The sequence below is a fragment of the Nerophis ophidion genome, linkage group LG19, assembly GCF_033978795.1.
Source record: "Nerophis ophidion isolate RoL-2023_Sa linkage group LG19, RoL_Noph_v1.0, whole genome shotgun sequence".
NCBI classification, from domain to species: Eukaryota; Metazoa; Chordata; class Actinopteri; order Syngnathiformes; family Syngnathidae; genus Nerophis; species Nerophis ophidion.
Genome location: NC_084629.1, coordinates 46,949,789 through 46,965,601, shown reverse-complemented (window position 1 = coordinate 46,965,601; position 15,813 = coordinate 46,949,789). Strand labels below are relative to the sequence as shown.

The 15,813-nt window shown below is 42.2% G+C and overlaps 1 protein-coding gene across 5 annotated transcripts in view; it reads right to left on the bottom strand.

Moving 5' to 3' along the window:
• LOC133538482 (dedicator of cytokinesis protein 9-like) overlaps window positions 1-15,813 on the bottom strand; it is a 304,828-nt gene that overhangs the window by 66,757 nt on the left and 222,258 nt on the right. For all 5 annotated transcript variants that reach the window (XM_061880143.1, XM_061880142.1, XM_061880141.1 and 2 more), the window contains exons 33-37: window positions 13,625-13,736; window positions 13,412-13,545; window positions 9,273-9,381; window positions 9,140-9,206; window positions 9,022-9,069 (exon numbers count right to left, since the gene is read on the bottom strand). In XM_061880143.1, the coding sequence (XP_061736127.1) occupies window positions 9,022-9,069; window positions 9,140-9,206; window positions 9,273-9,381; window positions 13,412-13,545; window positions 13,625-13,736 (470 nt within the window). The remainder of the gene's footprint in view (window positions 1-9,021; window positions 9,070-9,139; window positions 9,207-9,272; window positions 9,382-13,411; window positions 13,546-13,624; window positions 13,737-15,813) is intronic.

Sequence of the window (15,813 nt, the reverse complement as noted above, 5' to 3'; positions counted from 1 at the left end):
GGCCCGTTTTACTTAGCAACGGTCTGGCAATCGACTGCTGGAATTCTTTTTCTGTTGTTTTTCTTGTAAGTCTACATAGTCAACCTTTAATGTTTCAATCTATATTTTGTAATAAATAAATTATAAGTTTCATTTGATATGACCAAGACACCTAAAAACAAAAACACAGCCGTTTTCATCAATTTACAAGCAAGTGGGCAACACACATACATTGGAGTGAAGGAATTTTGTGCCCAAATGAGTGCCCACATTCTGTTTTATAAATTAGTTTGAGATTCTTTTTTATCATTATTCAGACTGCCTTTCAGTTTTGTAAATATTGACTGTAGTGTGTGAAGTCCTACTTTAGGTCAAAATTTGAGAGTTAGGCCATCCAGTTAGGATAAACGTTATGTTGTTGGTTGATAAAATCTGGATGAAGGATGTTTTATTTTATTTTATTCATTTATTTTTCAGTTTCCCCCCCTGAGGGATTGCCACCTTATTGTGGTCAGGGGGTTTGCGTGCCTCAGTGACCGTAAGAGCTATACCAGCAGGAGCTTAGTCTTCAGGTGAGACACCCAAGTTGGACAGGTCTGAAGGTAGAGGCCTGACAAAGTGCAATCCACTACTCCAGGTTGGGGTTGGACACATAGCTAAAGACCCATTTCAATGAAGAAAGCATCGTTACTATAAGCACAAAAAAAAAGTGCTGGAGCATGATGTGTACACATGATCAATCAATCAATCAATGTTTATTTATATAGCCCCAAATCACAAATATCTCAAAGGACTGCACAAATCATTACGACTACAACATCCTCGGAAGAACCCACAAAAGGGCAAGGAAAACTCACACCCAGTGGGCAGGGAGAATTCACATCCAGTGGGACGCCAGTGACAATGCTGACTATGAGAAACCTTGGAGAGGACCTCAGATGTGGGCAACCCCCCCCCCCTCTAGAGGACAGAAAGCAATGGATGTGGAGCGGGTCTAACATGATACTGTGAAAGTTCAATCCATAGTGGCTCCAACACAGCCGTGAGAGTTCAGTTCAAAGCGGATCCAAGACAGCAGCGAGAGTCCCGTCCACAGGAAACCATCTCAAGCGGAGGCGGATCAGCAGCGTAGAGATGTCCCCAACCGATACACAGGCGAGCGGTCCATGATGCCCCCTTCACATTTCTGACTGCCCCCTCATATAAGCATGCCTAGAACCGCCCCTGGTTTCAACTATGATTTTGTTTGTTTTAAGCTCTTTTGTCAAACAAAATGTTGACTTTTTTTGTATGGCAACCACACAATATATGCAATAGTTTCCACATGAAAATATTTGAAATAATTGCGGCATTGAATAAGTCAATAGTTCATTATAACATTGATTTGTTTTTTTTTATAAAAATGGCAAAAAAAAATAAATAAAGATAGATAAAAGAAAAAAACAGCCTGCATGGCAGCTTTGTGTCAACATTGCAACTTCTTTAAGTTAGATTTCACCTCATTACACTTTTTTTCAAATTTTTTGCAATAGAATTTCCAGCATGTGTGGCGGGCTGGTAAACAATTAGCTGCAGGCCGCACTTTGGACACCCATGTGGTACGATAATTTGTCATTTCCCAACACGGTCTCCCCATGTCTAGCATTAAAAGATTACAGTTGGTACAAAATGCGGCTGCTAGACTTTTGACAAGAACAAGAAAGTTTGATCATATTACGCCTGTACTGTATATACCTTTATATACATATATACATACATATATACCTGTACTGTATATACCTTTATATACATATATACATACATATATACCTGTACTGTATATACCTTTATATACATATATACATACATATATACCTATACTGTATATACCTTTATATACATATATACCTATACTGTATATACCTTTATATACATGTATACATACATATATACCTATACTGTATATACCTTTATATACATGTATACATACATATATACCTATACTGTATATACCTTTATATACATATATACCTATACTGTATATACCTTTATATACATGTATACATACATATATACCTATACTGTATATACCTTTATATACATATATACATACATATATACCTATACTGTATATACCTTTATATACATGTATACATACATATATACCTATACTGTATATACCTTTATATACATATATACATACATATATACCTATACTGTATATACCTTTATATACATATATACATACATATATACCTATACTGTATATACCTTTATATACATATATACATACACATATACCTATACTGTATATACCTTTATATACATACATACATACATATATACCTATACTGTATATACCTTTATATACATATATACATACATATATACCTATACTGGCTCACCTGCACTGGCTTCCTGTGCACTTAAGATGTGACTTTAAGGTTTTACTACTTACGTATAAAATACTACACAGTCTAGCTCCATCCTATCTTGCCGATTGTATTGTACCATATGTCCCGGCAAGAAATCTGCCTTCAAAAGACTCCGGCTTATTAATGATTCCCAAAGCCCAAAAAAAGTCTGCGGGCTATAGAGCGTTTTCCGTTCGGGCTCCAGTACTCTGGAATGCCCTCCCGGTAACAGTTCGAGATGCTACCTCAGTAGAAGCATTTAAGTCCCATCTTAAAACTCATTTGTATACTCTAGCCTTTAAATAGACTCCCTTTTTAGACCAGTTGATCTCCCGCATCTTTTCTTTTTTCTCCTATGTCCCACTCTCCCTTGTGGAGGGGGTCCGGTCCGATCCGGTGGCCATGTACTGCTCGCCTGTGTATCGGCTGGGGACATCTCTGCGCTGTTGATCCACCTCCGCTTGGGATGGTTTCCTGCTGGCTCCGCTGTGAACGGGACTCTCGCTGCTGTGTTGGATCCACTTTGGACTGGACTCTCACTGCTGTGTTGGATCCATTATGGATTGAACTTTCACAGTATCATGTTAGACCCGCTCGACATCCATTGCTTTCCTCCTCTCCAAGGTTCTCATAGTCATCATTGTCACCGACGTCCCACTGGGTGTGAGTTTTCCTTGCCCTTATGTGGGCCTACCGAGGATGTCGTAGTGGTTTGTGCAGCCCTTTGAGACACTAGTGATTTAGGGCTATATAAGTAAACATTGATTGATTGATTGATTGATAACACGGTCCGGCTGTGCCGGGGGGAGGAAAAGCGGGCCAAATACAGGAGTTTTTCACGGAAAAACCAGAGTGTTGACAGGTATGACTAATGTTCAGTACACAAACTTTGGAAAACAACATTGAGCGGTGCTTCATATTGTGCAGATGTACCACGGCGGCGTCAGGTTTGGCGTGCAATGACGGAGTCACACGGGACACATGCATGTCGTTATGGAAAAAAAGAAGCAGCCACTGCGAGCTCAACAAACAAAGTCGGGGTTCATGCATCATGCACACCCATAGCTTACCCAAGCAGGAGAGGGCAGGCCCGGCTTTTAACTCAAAGTCTTAAACTTGCCAGCGTTTAGGTGAGTAGAAAAACATTGGTGGGAGGAGTTAGAGAGACAGACAGAAGGCCCGAGTCCTTGAGGACTGGGAGAGTACCAAGTAACATTCACTATACACACGGCAAGATTGAAATGAACTAACGATGCGATGGTGACTATACAGAGACTACAACAGTGGTCCCCAACCACCGGTCCAGGGACCGGGACCAGGACCGGTCTGTGACGCTTTTGCTACCGGGCTGCAGAGAGCTTGTTTATAGATGTAGGATAAAACTCCTTTAGGAAGTTGCCATTTGTTATATCGTATTTCCTTGAATTGCCGCCGGGGCGCTAATTAATTTAAAACCTCTTCTCACTCCGGCGTTTACCAAAGGCATGCGGTAAATTTGAGTGTGATGTAAGGATACTATCATGAAAAGCACATTTAATAAAAAAAACGTTATTATGGTCTTACCTTTACTTATAAATGAAGTCCATGCGCAGCTCCTTCTGATCAAAAGCATCAATAACTTGTTTATAGAAGTCTTCCTTATCTTTCTTCAGTTTTAAAAGTCTCTCTGTCTCGATGGAGATCTTCCTTTATTACCTCCTGCTTCCATTGAAAGTCCAGTTTAGAAAACTGTTTTATTTTAGATATGTAATCCTCCATGTTAAAAGTGCAAGCGAGGGGAAAAAATAAACTCTTGCTGCTTGTTGTCACTTCTTCTGCAGCCAAGTAGTCGCAAGAAGGATCACTAGCGCCCTCTACCACCAGGAGGCGGGAGTCATTTAATGACTCATATTTGACACACGCAGCTACGGTATATTAATAAAACATAGCTGCTTACTGTTCTTTTTAGCATATTTAATAGCTTGGACCTTAAATCCTACTGAATAGCTCTTAATCTTCTTCCCTTTATGCGATTTCAAATGATTGAAATCAGCCTCCTCCATTTTGAAAATGATGACAGGTGAAGTGTCACTCGTGACGTGACGAGTTTGACCCGGGGGAAATTCTAGGCATATGCTAATTATTTGGCGAAACGAGTTTGAACCGGCGGAAATTCTAGACATGGGCTAATAAAAAGAATATTTTGCGAAACGAGTTTGGCCCGGCGGAAATTCTAGCCATATGCTAATTATTTTGCGAAACGAGTTTGAACCGGTGGAAATTCTAGACATGCGCTAATAAAAAGAATATTTTGCGAAACGAGTTTGAACCGGAGGAAATTCTAGACCTGTGCTAATAAAAATAATATTTTGCGAAACGAGTGTGACCCGGCGTTAATCCTGAGCCGGTGGTAATGCTAAGCATGCGCTAATTATTTTGCGAAACGAGTTTGACGCGGCAGTAATTCTAGTCAGGCGCATACTATATACCTGGCGGCAATTCAAGGAAATACGGTATTTGCTATGATACAGGTGAGTGTGAAGCGACTGGGATGGGAATCAGCACCTCCAAGTCCGAGTCCATGATTCTCTTCCGGGAAATGGTGGAGTGCCAGAAAAACATTGGTGGCGGAGTTAGAGATAGTCCGCAAACACCCAAAAGCCACAAATTGGATCAAATAGGCATCTAAAAAGAAACTCAGTGGCCGATTGGTTAGAGTGTCCGCCCTGAGATTGGTAGGTCGTGAGTTCAAACCCCGGCCGAGTCATACCAAAGACTATAAAAATAGGAGCCATTACCTTCCTGCTTGGTACTCAGCATCAAGGCTTGGAATTGGGAGTTAAATCACCAAAAATGATTCCCAAGGGGTGAACAAGAGGATGGGTCAAACTCACCACACCTAGTGTGTGTGTGTGTGTGTGACAATCATTTGTACTTTAACTTTAGGTTGGGGAGGAGACCCTGCCCCAAGTGGAGGAGTTCAAGTACCTAGGAGTCTTGTTTACGAGTGAGGGAAGAGTGGATGGTGAGATCGACAGGCGGATCGGTGCGGCGTCTTCAGTAATGCGGACGTTGTACCGATCCGTTGTGGTGAAGAAGGAGCTGAGCCGGAAGGCAAAGCTCTCAATTTACCGGTCGATCTACGTTCCCATCCTCACCTATGGTCATGAGCTTTGGGTTACGACCGAAAGGATAAGATCACGGGTACAAGCGGCCGAAATGAGTTTCGAGGGCTCACCCTTAGAGATAGGGTGAGAAGCTCTGTCATCAGGGAGGGACTCAAGGTCACCCCAACGCCTCCCTCGGGAGGTGTTTCGGGCACATCCGACCAGTAGGAGGCCACAGGGAAGACCCAGGACACGTTGGGAAGACTATGTCTCCCGGGAGGAGCTGGACCAAGTGGCTGGGGAAAATGAAGTCTGGGCTTCCCTGCTTAGGCTGCTGCCCCCGTGACCCCACCTCAGATAAGTGGAAGAAGACGGATGGATAACTTTGTGACATGTTACAATGCACATTTATGAACATATAAAATATAAATTTGAGAGACTGTAACCAAAGGCTGATTTCCATCTGCAGTCCCAGCAGGTTGATGGTAACCTGCAGGGCATCTCCATCCACCCATCCATTTTATACCGCTTGTCCCTTTTGGGGTCACAAGGGGTTGTTGGAGCCTATCTCAGCTGCATTCGGGCGGAAGGCGGTGTAAACCCTGGACAAGTCGGCACCTCATCGCAGGGCCAACAATTATGCACTAGGGACCATTTAGTGTTGCCTATCCCCAGGTGCATGTCTTTGGAGGTGGGAGGGGCCTATCCCCAGGTGCATGTGTTTGGAAGTGGGAGGGGCCTATCCCACAGATGTATGTGTTTGGAGGTGGGAGGGGCCTATCCCCAGGTGCATGTCTTTGGAGGTGGGAGGGGCCTATCCCCAGGTGCATGTGTTTGGAAGTGGGAGGGGCCTATCCCACAGATGTATGTGTTTGGAGGTGGGAGGGGCCTATCCCACGGATGTATGTATTTGGAGGTGGGAGGGGCCTATCCCCAGGTGCATGTCTTTGGAGGTGGGAGGGGCCTATCCCACCAATGTATGTCTTTGGAAGTGGGAGGGGCCTATCCCCAGGTGTATGTCTTTGGAAGTGGGAGGGGCCTATCCCCAGGTGTATGTCTTTGGAGGTGGGAGTGGCCTATCCCCAGGTGCATGTCTTTGGAGGTGGGAGGGGCCTATCCCGCAGGTGCATGTCTTTGGAGGTGGGAGGGGCCTATCCCGCAGGTGTATGTCTTTGGAGGTGGGAGGGGCCTATCCCCAGGTGCATGTCTTTGTAGGTGGGAGGGGCCTATCCCGCAGGTGTATGTCTTTGGAGGTGGGAGGAGCCTATCCCGCAGGTGCATGTCTTTGGAGGTGGGAGGGGCCTATCCCCAGGTGCATGTATTTGTAGGTGGGAGGGGCCTACCCCCAGGTGCATGTCTTTGGAGGTGGGAGGAAGCCGGAGGGAACCCACGCATTCACGGGGAGAACATGCAAACTCTACACAGAAAGATCCCGAGCCCTGGATTTGAACTCAGGACTACTCAGGACCTTCGTATTGTGAGGCACATGCGATAACCCCTGTTCCACCGTGCTGGCAGGGCCTCTCATTACAAAGAAACAGGCCCAGGGGCTCCCAATAATTTGGCGTTCCATGCACTTGTTTTTGCTGCATTTATCTGGCACACGTGGGAAAGCAGGCCTACATTAAACCGGTCTGTGGTGCAAAAAAAGGTTGGGGACCACTACGACACATCTTTAATAACTGTGACAAATGAAAATGCTGAGATGGTTTACTTGAGATCTAAAAAATGTTCATTAATACACACCATTAGAGGCTCAATCTAATAAAATATCTGCATGAGAAATACAAAACATAGTAAGCATAGGTAATTGGTTACCGTGGGAACACTTCCACGCTGGATTTAATGCAATCACATAACGAGGAGGGAACATTTGCTAGATCTTACTTATGGGTAATACAAACCCCGTTATCATATGAGTTGGGAAATTGTGTTAGATGTAAATATAAACAGAATACAATGATTTGCAAATCCTTTTCAAGCCATATTCAGTTGAATATGCTACAAAGACAACATATTTGATGTTCAAACTCATAAACATTTTTTGTTTTGCAAATAATCATTAACTTTAGAATTTGATGCCAGCAACACGTGACAAAGAGGTTGGGAGAGGTGGCAATAAATACTGATAAAGTTGAGGAATGCTCATCAAACACTTATTTGGAACATCCCACAGGTGTGCAGGCTAATTGGGAACAGGTGGGTGCCATGATTGGCTATAAAAACAGCTTCCCAAAAAATGCTCAGTCTTTCACAAGAAAGGATGGGGCGAGGTACACCCCTTTGTCCACAACTGCGTGAGCAAATAGTCAAACAGTTTAAGAACAACCTTTCTCAAAGTGACATTGCAAGAAATTTAGGGATTTCAACATCTACGCTCCATAATATCATCAAAAGGTTCAGAGAATCTGGAGAAATCACTCCACGTAAGCGGCATGGCCGGAAACCAACATTGAATGACTGTGACCTTCCATCCCTCAGACGGCACTGTATCAAAAACCGACAATCTTTTAAGGATATCACCACATGGGCTCAGGAACACTTCAGAAAACCACTGTCACTAAATACAGTTGGTCGCTACATCTGTAAGTGCAAGTTAAAGCTCTACTCTGCAAAGCGAAAGCCATTTATCAACAACATCCAGAAACGCCGCCGGATTCTCTGGGCCCGAGATCATCTAAAATGGACTGATGCAAAGTGGAAAAGTTTTCTGTGGTCTGACGAGTCCACATTTCCAATTAGTTTTTGGAAATATTCAACATCGTGTCATCCAGACCAAAGGGGAAGCAAACCATCCAGACTGTTATCGACGCAAAGTGTAAAAGCCAGCATGTGTGATGGTATGGGGGTGCATTAGTGCCCAAGGCATGGGTAACTTACACATCTGTGAAGGCACCATTAATGCTGAAAGGTACATACAGGTTTTGGAACAACATATGCTGCCATCTAAGCGCCGTCTTTTTCATGGACACCCCTGCTTATTTCAGCAAGACAATGCCAAGCCACATTCAACACGTGTTACAACAGCGTGGCTTTGTAAAAAAAAAAGAGTGCGGGTACTTTCCTGGCCCGCCTGCAGTCCAAACCTGTGTCCCATGGAAAATGTGTGGCGCATTATGAAGCGTAAAATACGACAGCGGGAACCCCGGACTGTTGAAGGACTGAAGCTCTACATAAAACAAGAATGGGAAGGAATTCCACTTTCAAAGCTTCAACAATTAGTTTCCTCAGTTCCCAAACGTTTATTGAGTGTTGTTAAAAGAAAAGGTGATGTAACACAGTGGTGAACATGCCCTTTCCCAACTACTTTGGCACGTGTTGCAGCCATAAAATTCTAAGTTAATTATTATTTGCAAATAAAAAACAAAGTTCATGAGTTTGAACATCAAATATGTTGTCTTTGTAGCATATTCAACTGAATATGGCTTGAAAAGGATTTGCAAATCATTGTATTCTGTTTATATTTACATCTAACACAATTTCCCAACTCATATGGAAACGGGGTTTGTAAGAGCAACATTTTACATATTTTTTGTGTGTGTTCATGGCCTAAATAACATTACCTTGCAATGTATCTCTTCCCCATGTATTTGAATTGATGGAGGCACACTCTGAGGGGGGGAGAAAAAAGAAAATGAGTCCCTAAGTGAAAACGACGCCGTGTCAATCAAGACTTCTTACTCGACAAGCGTGAAGAAGTCCATCAGGTCGGCCGTTGAAGCCTTGTTCCAATATGTGAATAGAGCGTCTGGAGGGAGACACACTTCTGTTCAGTCGAGTGCGACAGGAAGGAAATAAAAGCAGGACGTCTTACCCTCCGACATGCTTTTGAGCACATGTAAGAAGCACATGAGGAAGTTCTTGATCTCCGCCTGCTCCAGTTTGTCGCATCGAAGCAGAGAGTTGCTGAGCGAGGACGCTGGCTGTGGGTTTGTGTGTTTGTTGGAAGAAACATCAGACATGACAAACTTGCATCAGTCAGCATTTATCAAAATGTTTGATATTTTTCGACGAGGTCCGTTCAAACATGAACTTTGAATGTTGTTTTAAAGGCCTACTGAAATGAGATGTTCTTATTTAAACGGGGACATCAGGTCCATTCTATGTGTCATACTTCATCATTTCGCCATATTGCCATATTTTTGCTGAAAGGATTTAGTAGAGAACATCCAAGATAAAGTTTGCAACTTTTGGTCGCTAATAAAAAAGCCTTGCCTGTACCGGAAGTAGCAGACGATGTGCGCGTGACGTCACGGGTTGTGGAGCTCCTCACATCTGAACATTGTTTACAATCATGGCCACCAGCAGCGAGAGCGATTCGGACCGAGAAAGCGACAATTTCCCATTAATTTGAGCGAAGATGAAAGATTCGTGGATGTGGAAAGTGAGAGTGAAGGACTAGAAAAAAAAAAAAAGACCAGGGGAGCGATTCAGATGTTATTAGACACATTTACTAGGATAATTCTAGAAAATCACTTTTCTGCTTATTGTTCTACTATTGTTTTAGTGAGATTATATGGTTGTACCTGAAAGTCGGAGGGTTGTGGGGTAAGCCACGTTTCTCGACGAGGCGAAGCGAAGGCAGCCATTGGGGCCGGAATGAGATTTTTTCTTTCCCCCCTCCTCAACGGTGGAAGCATCCGACGTTCGGGGCGGCCGGTCGGAGGAGACAATAGAGTCCGCAGCTGCCTCTTTGACAGATGCATGTGGTAATAAGTCGGTAAGAGCCGACTTATTACCACAATTTTCTCACCGAAACCTGTCGGTTGAAATGTGGTAGGGAACCATGTTCGCTTGACCGCTCTGTTCTATAGTAAAGCTTCACCGTCATCTTTTGGGAATGTAAACAAGGAAACACCGGCTGTGTTTGTGTTGCTAAAGGCGGCCGCAATACACCGCTTCTCACCTACATCTTTCTTCTTTGACGTCTCCATTATTAATTGAACAAATTGCAAAATATTCAGCAACACAGATGTCCAGAATACTGTGTAATTATGCGATTAAAGCAGACTACTTATAGCTGGGATCGGGGCTGGAACAAAAAGTCCACTACAATCCGTGACGTCACGCGCACACGTCATCATACCGTGACGTTTTCAACACGATACTTCGCACGAAATTTAAAATTGTAATTTAGTAAACTAAAAAGGCCGTATTGGCATGTGTTGCAATGTTAATATTTCATCATTGATATATAAACTATCAGACTGCGTGGTCGCTAGTAGTGGCTTTCAGTAGGACTTTAATGAAAAAGTGGATCAGCACATGGATAGTTTTCTTGAACAAACCAGCAACATAATGATTTCTTATTTTTTTTTAATCACAAAACGTTTTCTGGATCACAAAAGGTATAATTAAAGGGGAACATTATCACCAAACCTATGTAAGCGTCAATATATACCTTGATGGTGCAGAAAAAAGACCATGTATTTTTTTAACCGATTTCCGAACTCTAAATGGGTGAATTTTGGCAAATTAAACGCCTTTCTGTTTATCGCTCTTTTAGCGATGACGTCAGAACGTGACGTCACCGAGGTAACACAGCCACCATTTTCATTTTCACATTACAAACACCGGGTCTCAGCTCTGTTATTTTCCGTTTTTTTGACTATTTTTTGGAACCTTGGAGACATCATGCCTGGTGGGTGTGTTGTCGGAGGGTGTAACAACACTAACAGGGAGGGATTCAAGTTGCACCACTGGCAAGAAATCTGCCGCCAGACCCCCATTGAATGTACCAGAGTGTCTCCACATTTGACCGGCGATGCTAAGACAGACATGGCACAGAGATGTATGGATAACCTGCAGATGCATTTGCAACCATTAAGTCAACAAAATCACAAAGGTGAGTTTTGTTGATGTTGTTGACTTATGTGCTAATCAGACATATTTGGTCGCGGCATGACTGCCAGCTAATCGATACTAACATGCTATGCTAATCGATGCTAACATACGATTTACGCTAGCTGTATGTACATTTGAAACAAGATACCCACATTTAATGCGAAACAAACACTTACCAATCGACGGATTTAAGTTGCTCCAGTGTCACAAGATGCAAAAGTCCTGATCGTTTGGTCCGCACATTTTACCGGCGATGCTAATAAGGCAGCCATGCTATGGGCCACTTCATTAGGTACACCCATGCTATGGCCGAATAGCGTCAATAGCTATTCGCTCAATAGCTTCAATTTCTTCTTCGATTTCGTTTTCGCTATCTGCCTCCATACTCCGACCATCTTAAGCCGCTGAAATCCGAGTCTGAATCCGAGCTAATGTGGCTATATCTTGCTGTGCTAACCGCCATGTTGTTTGTATTGGCAGCACTGATAACGTCACAGGGAAATGGATAGTGGTTTCGCAAATAGAGAAAATCAAGAACTTTAAAGCTTTTTTTAGGGATATTCCGGGAGGTGTAAGATTTTGAAAAAAACTTCGGAAAATAAAACAAGCCACTGGGAACTGATTTGTATTGTTTTTAACCCTTTTGAAATTGTGATAACGTTCCTCTTTAATGCCTGTAAAAAGAAAAACAATCTCTACAAACTTTTCATCAAAATTAAAACAAAAGAAGTCGAACGACGATACAAGAAGTACAAAAATAAATTAACTGATATTATAAGAACAAGCAAACGGTTACATCAGGGGGTCGGGAACCTTTTTGGCTGAGAGAGCCAAGAAGCCAAATATTTTAAAATGTGAGACTGTATCTATGCCAAGGGAGTAGTAGGTTTGATTTTGAGATTGGTGGGGACACAGAAGTTTGATTTTGAGATTGGTGGGGACACAAAAGTGCTCCAAGACAGCACTCTGAAAGTTTACTTTTTTTTTTTTTTTTTTTTTTTTACATTACAATCATAATTTCAGGTCATGCAGATGTTATAATGTAAAGTAACTAAAATGAAAGCAAAGGAGACAACTTGGAAGAGTTCTCATCTTTACTCTTTAGTGTAGTGCAAGTGTGCATCATGCTGTCAATCAACATAGCCGACTGTCCATCAACAACATCAGAAATACATTCATGCAATACAACATTGGAAATAAACATAAATAAACTGTAATAAACTTTTCCCCAACTTGTGTTTAAATCACTCACCATTTTTCCCTTCATCTACTTCTTTCTGTTGCTGCTTTTGTACTGTAAATATGTTACATGAAACTAAAAAAATTTCAATAAATAAAACGGAAAGGTGAAATCCGGCGATCTGTTTGGCTGTTAACCGTGGTTTAAATAATGAGCACGGCTACTATTCTAAAGCCTTATCACAGCGCAGGCTATCACTCCGCCTCAGGCACGCATGACTGCTATGAATGGAAGTTGTTGTCATGTATCCATGACAACAGACTGTTGCAGTCCGTCGTATAAGACAGCTGATGTTTTTACGATGTTAAAAAACGGACTAAAGTAGTTGAATTCACATGTTTGAGGTTAACTTTCACCTACGGGGAGGGTTAACAATGGCAGAGGGGACTGAGCATTGACTTTCACCGGGAAAAAAATTTGAGGAAAAGACGAGATGCAGTGCTAATTTGGAGCTAACGTCTGGATAGGTGGGGCTGTTTTTTCCACAGTGAGGAGTGACAGCGGGGACAGCCAATCCCACGTAAGTTAGCATGAAAGCGGCAACCAATCAGGGAGCGATATTTAGGTTAGAGGCAGTACTTCTAGCAGAGACCGACATTTAACCCTTTCTGTGCCATAATCATTGACTAAACGGTTGCATTGATAGTGACTACACAGTAGCGGCTGGATATTGGGTAGGAGCGTGTCCCTAGCGTCCCTACCCAATTCTACACCCTTGATCTACGCGGCACAGCGGTTGAAAAACACTAGTATAAAAATGGTAGGTAATGACTTTTGCGTAAAGGTGTATAACATATTGTTTACATTTGATGCACGTTCGGAAATAGTCATTTTTGAAGCGATATCACAAATATGGAATAAAGTCTTACCTTCTCCAAAGAGTTGCCCTTTTCTGCGTTGCGCTCGGAGAGACTGCTGCCGGAGTCTGTGCTGATGAGGGACCCCCGAGAGTCTGAATGGCGCACGGAATTAACGTTGGGTGTCGAGGACGTGTGAGGAGAGACTGTAAGAAACACATTATTATTATTATTATTATGAAAAAATAACTGTATTGTGTTTCCCCTTTTTCGTCCTCTTCTCACCGGTGCCAGAGATGACTCCAAAAACATCTTTGTGCAAGTTCGTGTCCAAAAAGGTGCTGGATCTGGGTGGTGTTATCATAGCGTTGGCGAGGAGGGAATCTTCTCTCCCATTCTGCAACATTTGAGCAGCAGATGAAAAATATAAACATATTCAAATGTGATGTATCAACAACTATTGCTTCCATCTTCTGTGGTTTGTAGTTTTGCTGGTGCAGAACTAGGTCTTGCCTTTTTTTAATATCTCCGTATTTTTAGGCCATGACACGATACACCAGGGGTGTCCAAACTTTTTCCACCGAGGGCCGCACACGGAAAATTAAACCATGCGGGGGCCTTTTTGATATTTTTGATTTTCAAACCATAAAAAAATATATGGATTTTTAAATGTATTTATTTTATTTTATTTTTTAACTTTAAGGGCTCCCGGGGACCATGCAGGGTCTCAGTCATTAAAATGTAAAAAAAAAGTCAAATTATCATATTTTAATTTTCTTTATTAAACATTTATACTAAATCTCAACATCAAATTCAGGTTGATATAAAGTAAAAAAAAAAATGCCTTTTTTGTCAAAGACACATTTGTTTTTTATAGTGAAACTGAAATATGGAGTATTTCCCCCACCGCCCAAAACATACAAAAAACAATGTTTGATGTGAAGTCATAGTAGTCCTCAAAAGATCAATAATGCAGGACACCATTGGTTATTTTGGAGTAATAACAGAGAAAAGATAAATAAAATCCACTATGGACTGGACTCTCACTATTATGTTAGATCCACTATGGACTGGACTCTCACACTATTATGTTAGATCCACTATGGACTGGACTCTCACTATTATGTTAGATCCACTATGGACTGGACTCTCACTATTATGTTAGATCCACTATGGACTGGACTCTCACTATTATGTTAGATCCACTATGGACTGGACTCTCACTATTATGTTAGATCCACTATGGACTGGACTCTCACACTATTATGTTAGATCCACTATGGACTGGACTCTCACACTATTATGTCAGATCCACTATGGACTGGACTCTTACACTATTATGTCAGATCCACTATGGACTGGACTCTTACACTATTATGTTAGATCCACTATGGACTGGACTCTCACACTATTATGTTAGATCCACTATGGACTGGACACTCACTATTATGTTAGATCCACTATGGACTGGACTCTCACTATTATGTCAGATCCACTATGGACTGGACTCTCACTATTATGTCAGATCCACTATGGACTGGACTCTCACACTATTATGTTAGATCCACTATGGACTGGACTCTCACTATTATGTTAGATCCACTATGGACTGGACTCTCACACTATTATGTTAGATCCACTATGGACTGGACTCTCACACTATTATGTTAAATCCACTAAGGACTGGACTCTGACTATTAAGTGAGATCCACTATGGACTGGACTCCCACAATATTATGTTAGATCCACTGTGGACTGGACTCTCACTATTATGTTAGATCCACTATGGACTGGACTCCCACAATATTATGTTAGATCCACTATGGATTGGACTCTCACACTATTATGTTAGATCCACTATGGACTGGACTCTCACTATTATGTTAGATCCACTATGGACTGGACTCTCACTATTATGTCAGATCCACTATGGACTGGACTCTCACACTATTATGTTAGATCCACTATGGACTGGACTCTCACACTATTATGTTAGATCCACTATGGACTGGACTCTCACTATTATGTTAGATCCATTATGGACTGGACTCTCTTACTATTACGTTAGATCCACTATGGACTGGACTCTCACACTATTATGTTAGATCCACTATGGACTGGACTCTCACACTATTATGTTAGATCCACTATGGACTGGACTCTCACAATATTAAGCTCGATCCACTAGACGTCCATTCCACCAGTCCCCCACATCTGCGGTCCACTCCAAGGTTTCTTTCTGTCCCATTGGGTTGAGTTTTCCCTTGCCCTGATGTGGAATCTGAGCCGAGGTTGTGCAACCCTTTGAGACACTCGTGATTTAGTGCTATATAAATAAACATTGATTGATTGATGATGCTACAAATTAGCAGTACTGCTTCTTTTTGTAGCAAGGCTTCTGCCACATACTTGACATGTTACAGTTGTCTGTTCAACATCTTCCTGCTTGAAGCCAAACCACTGAGGACGATGGA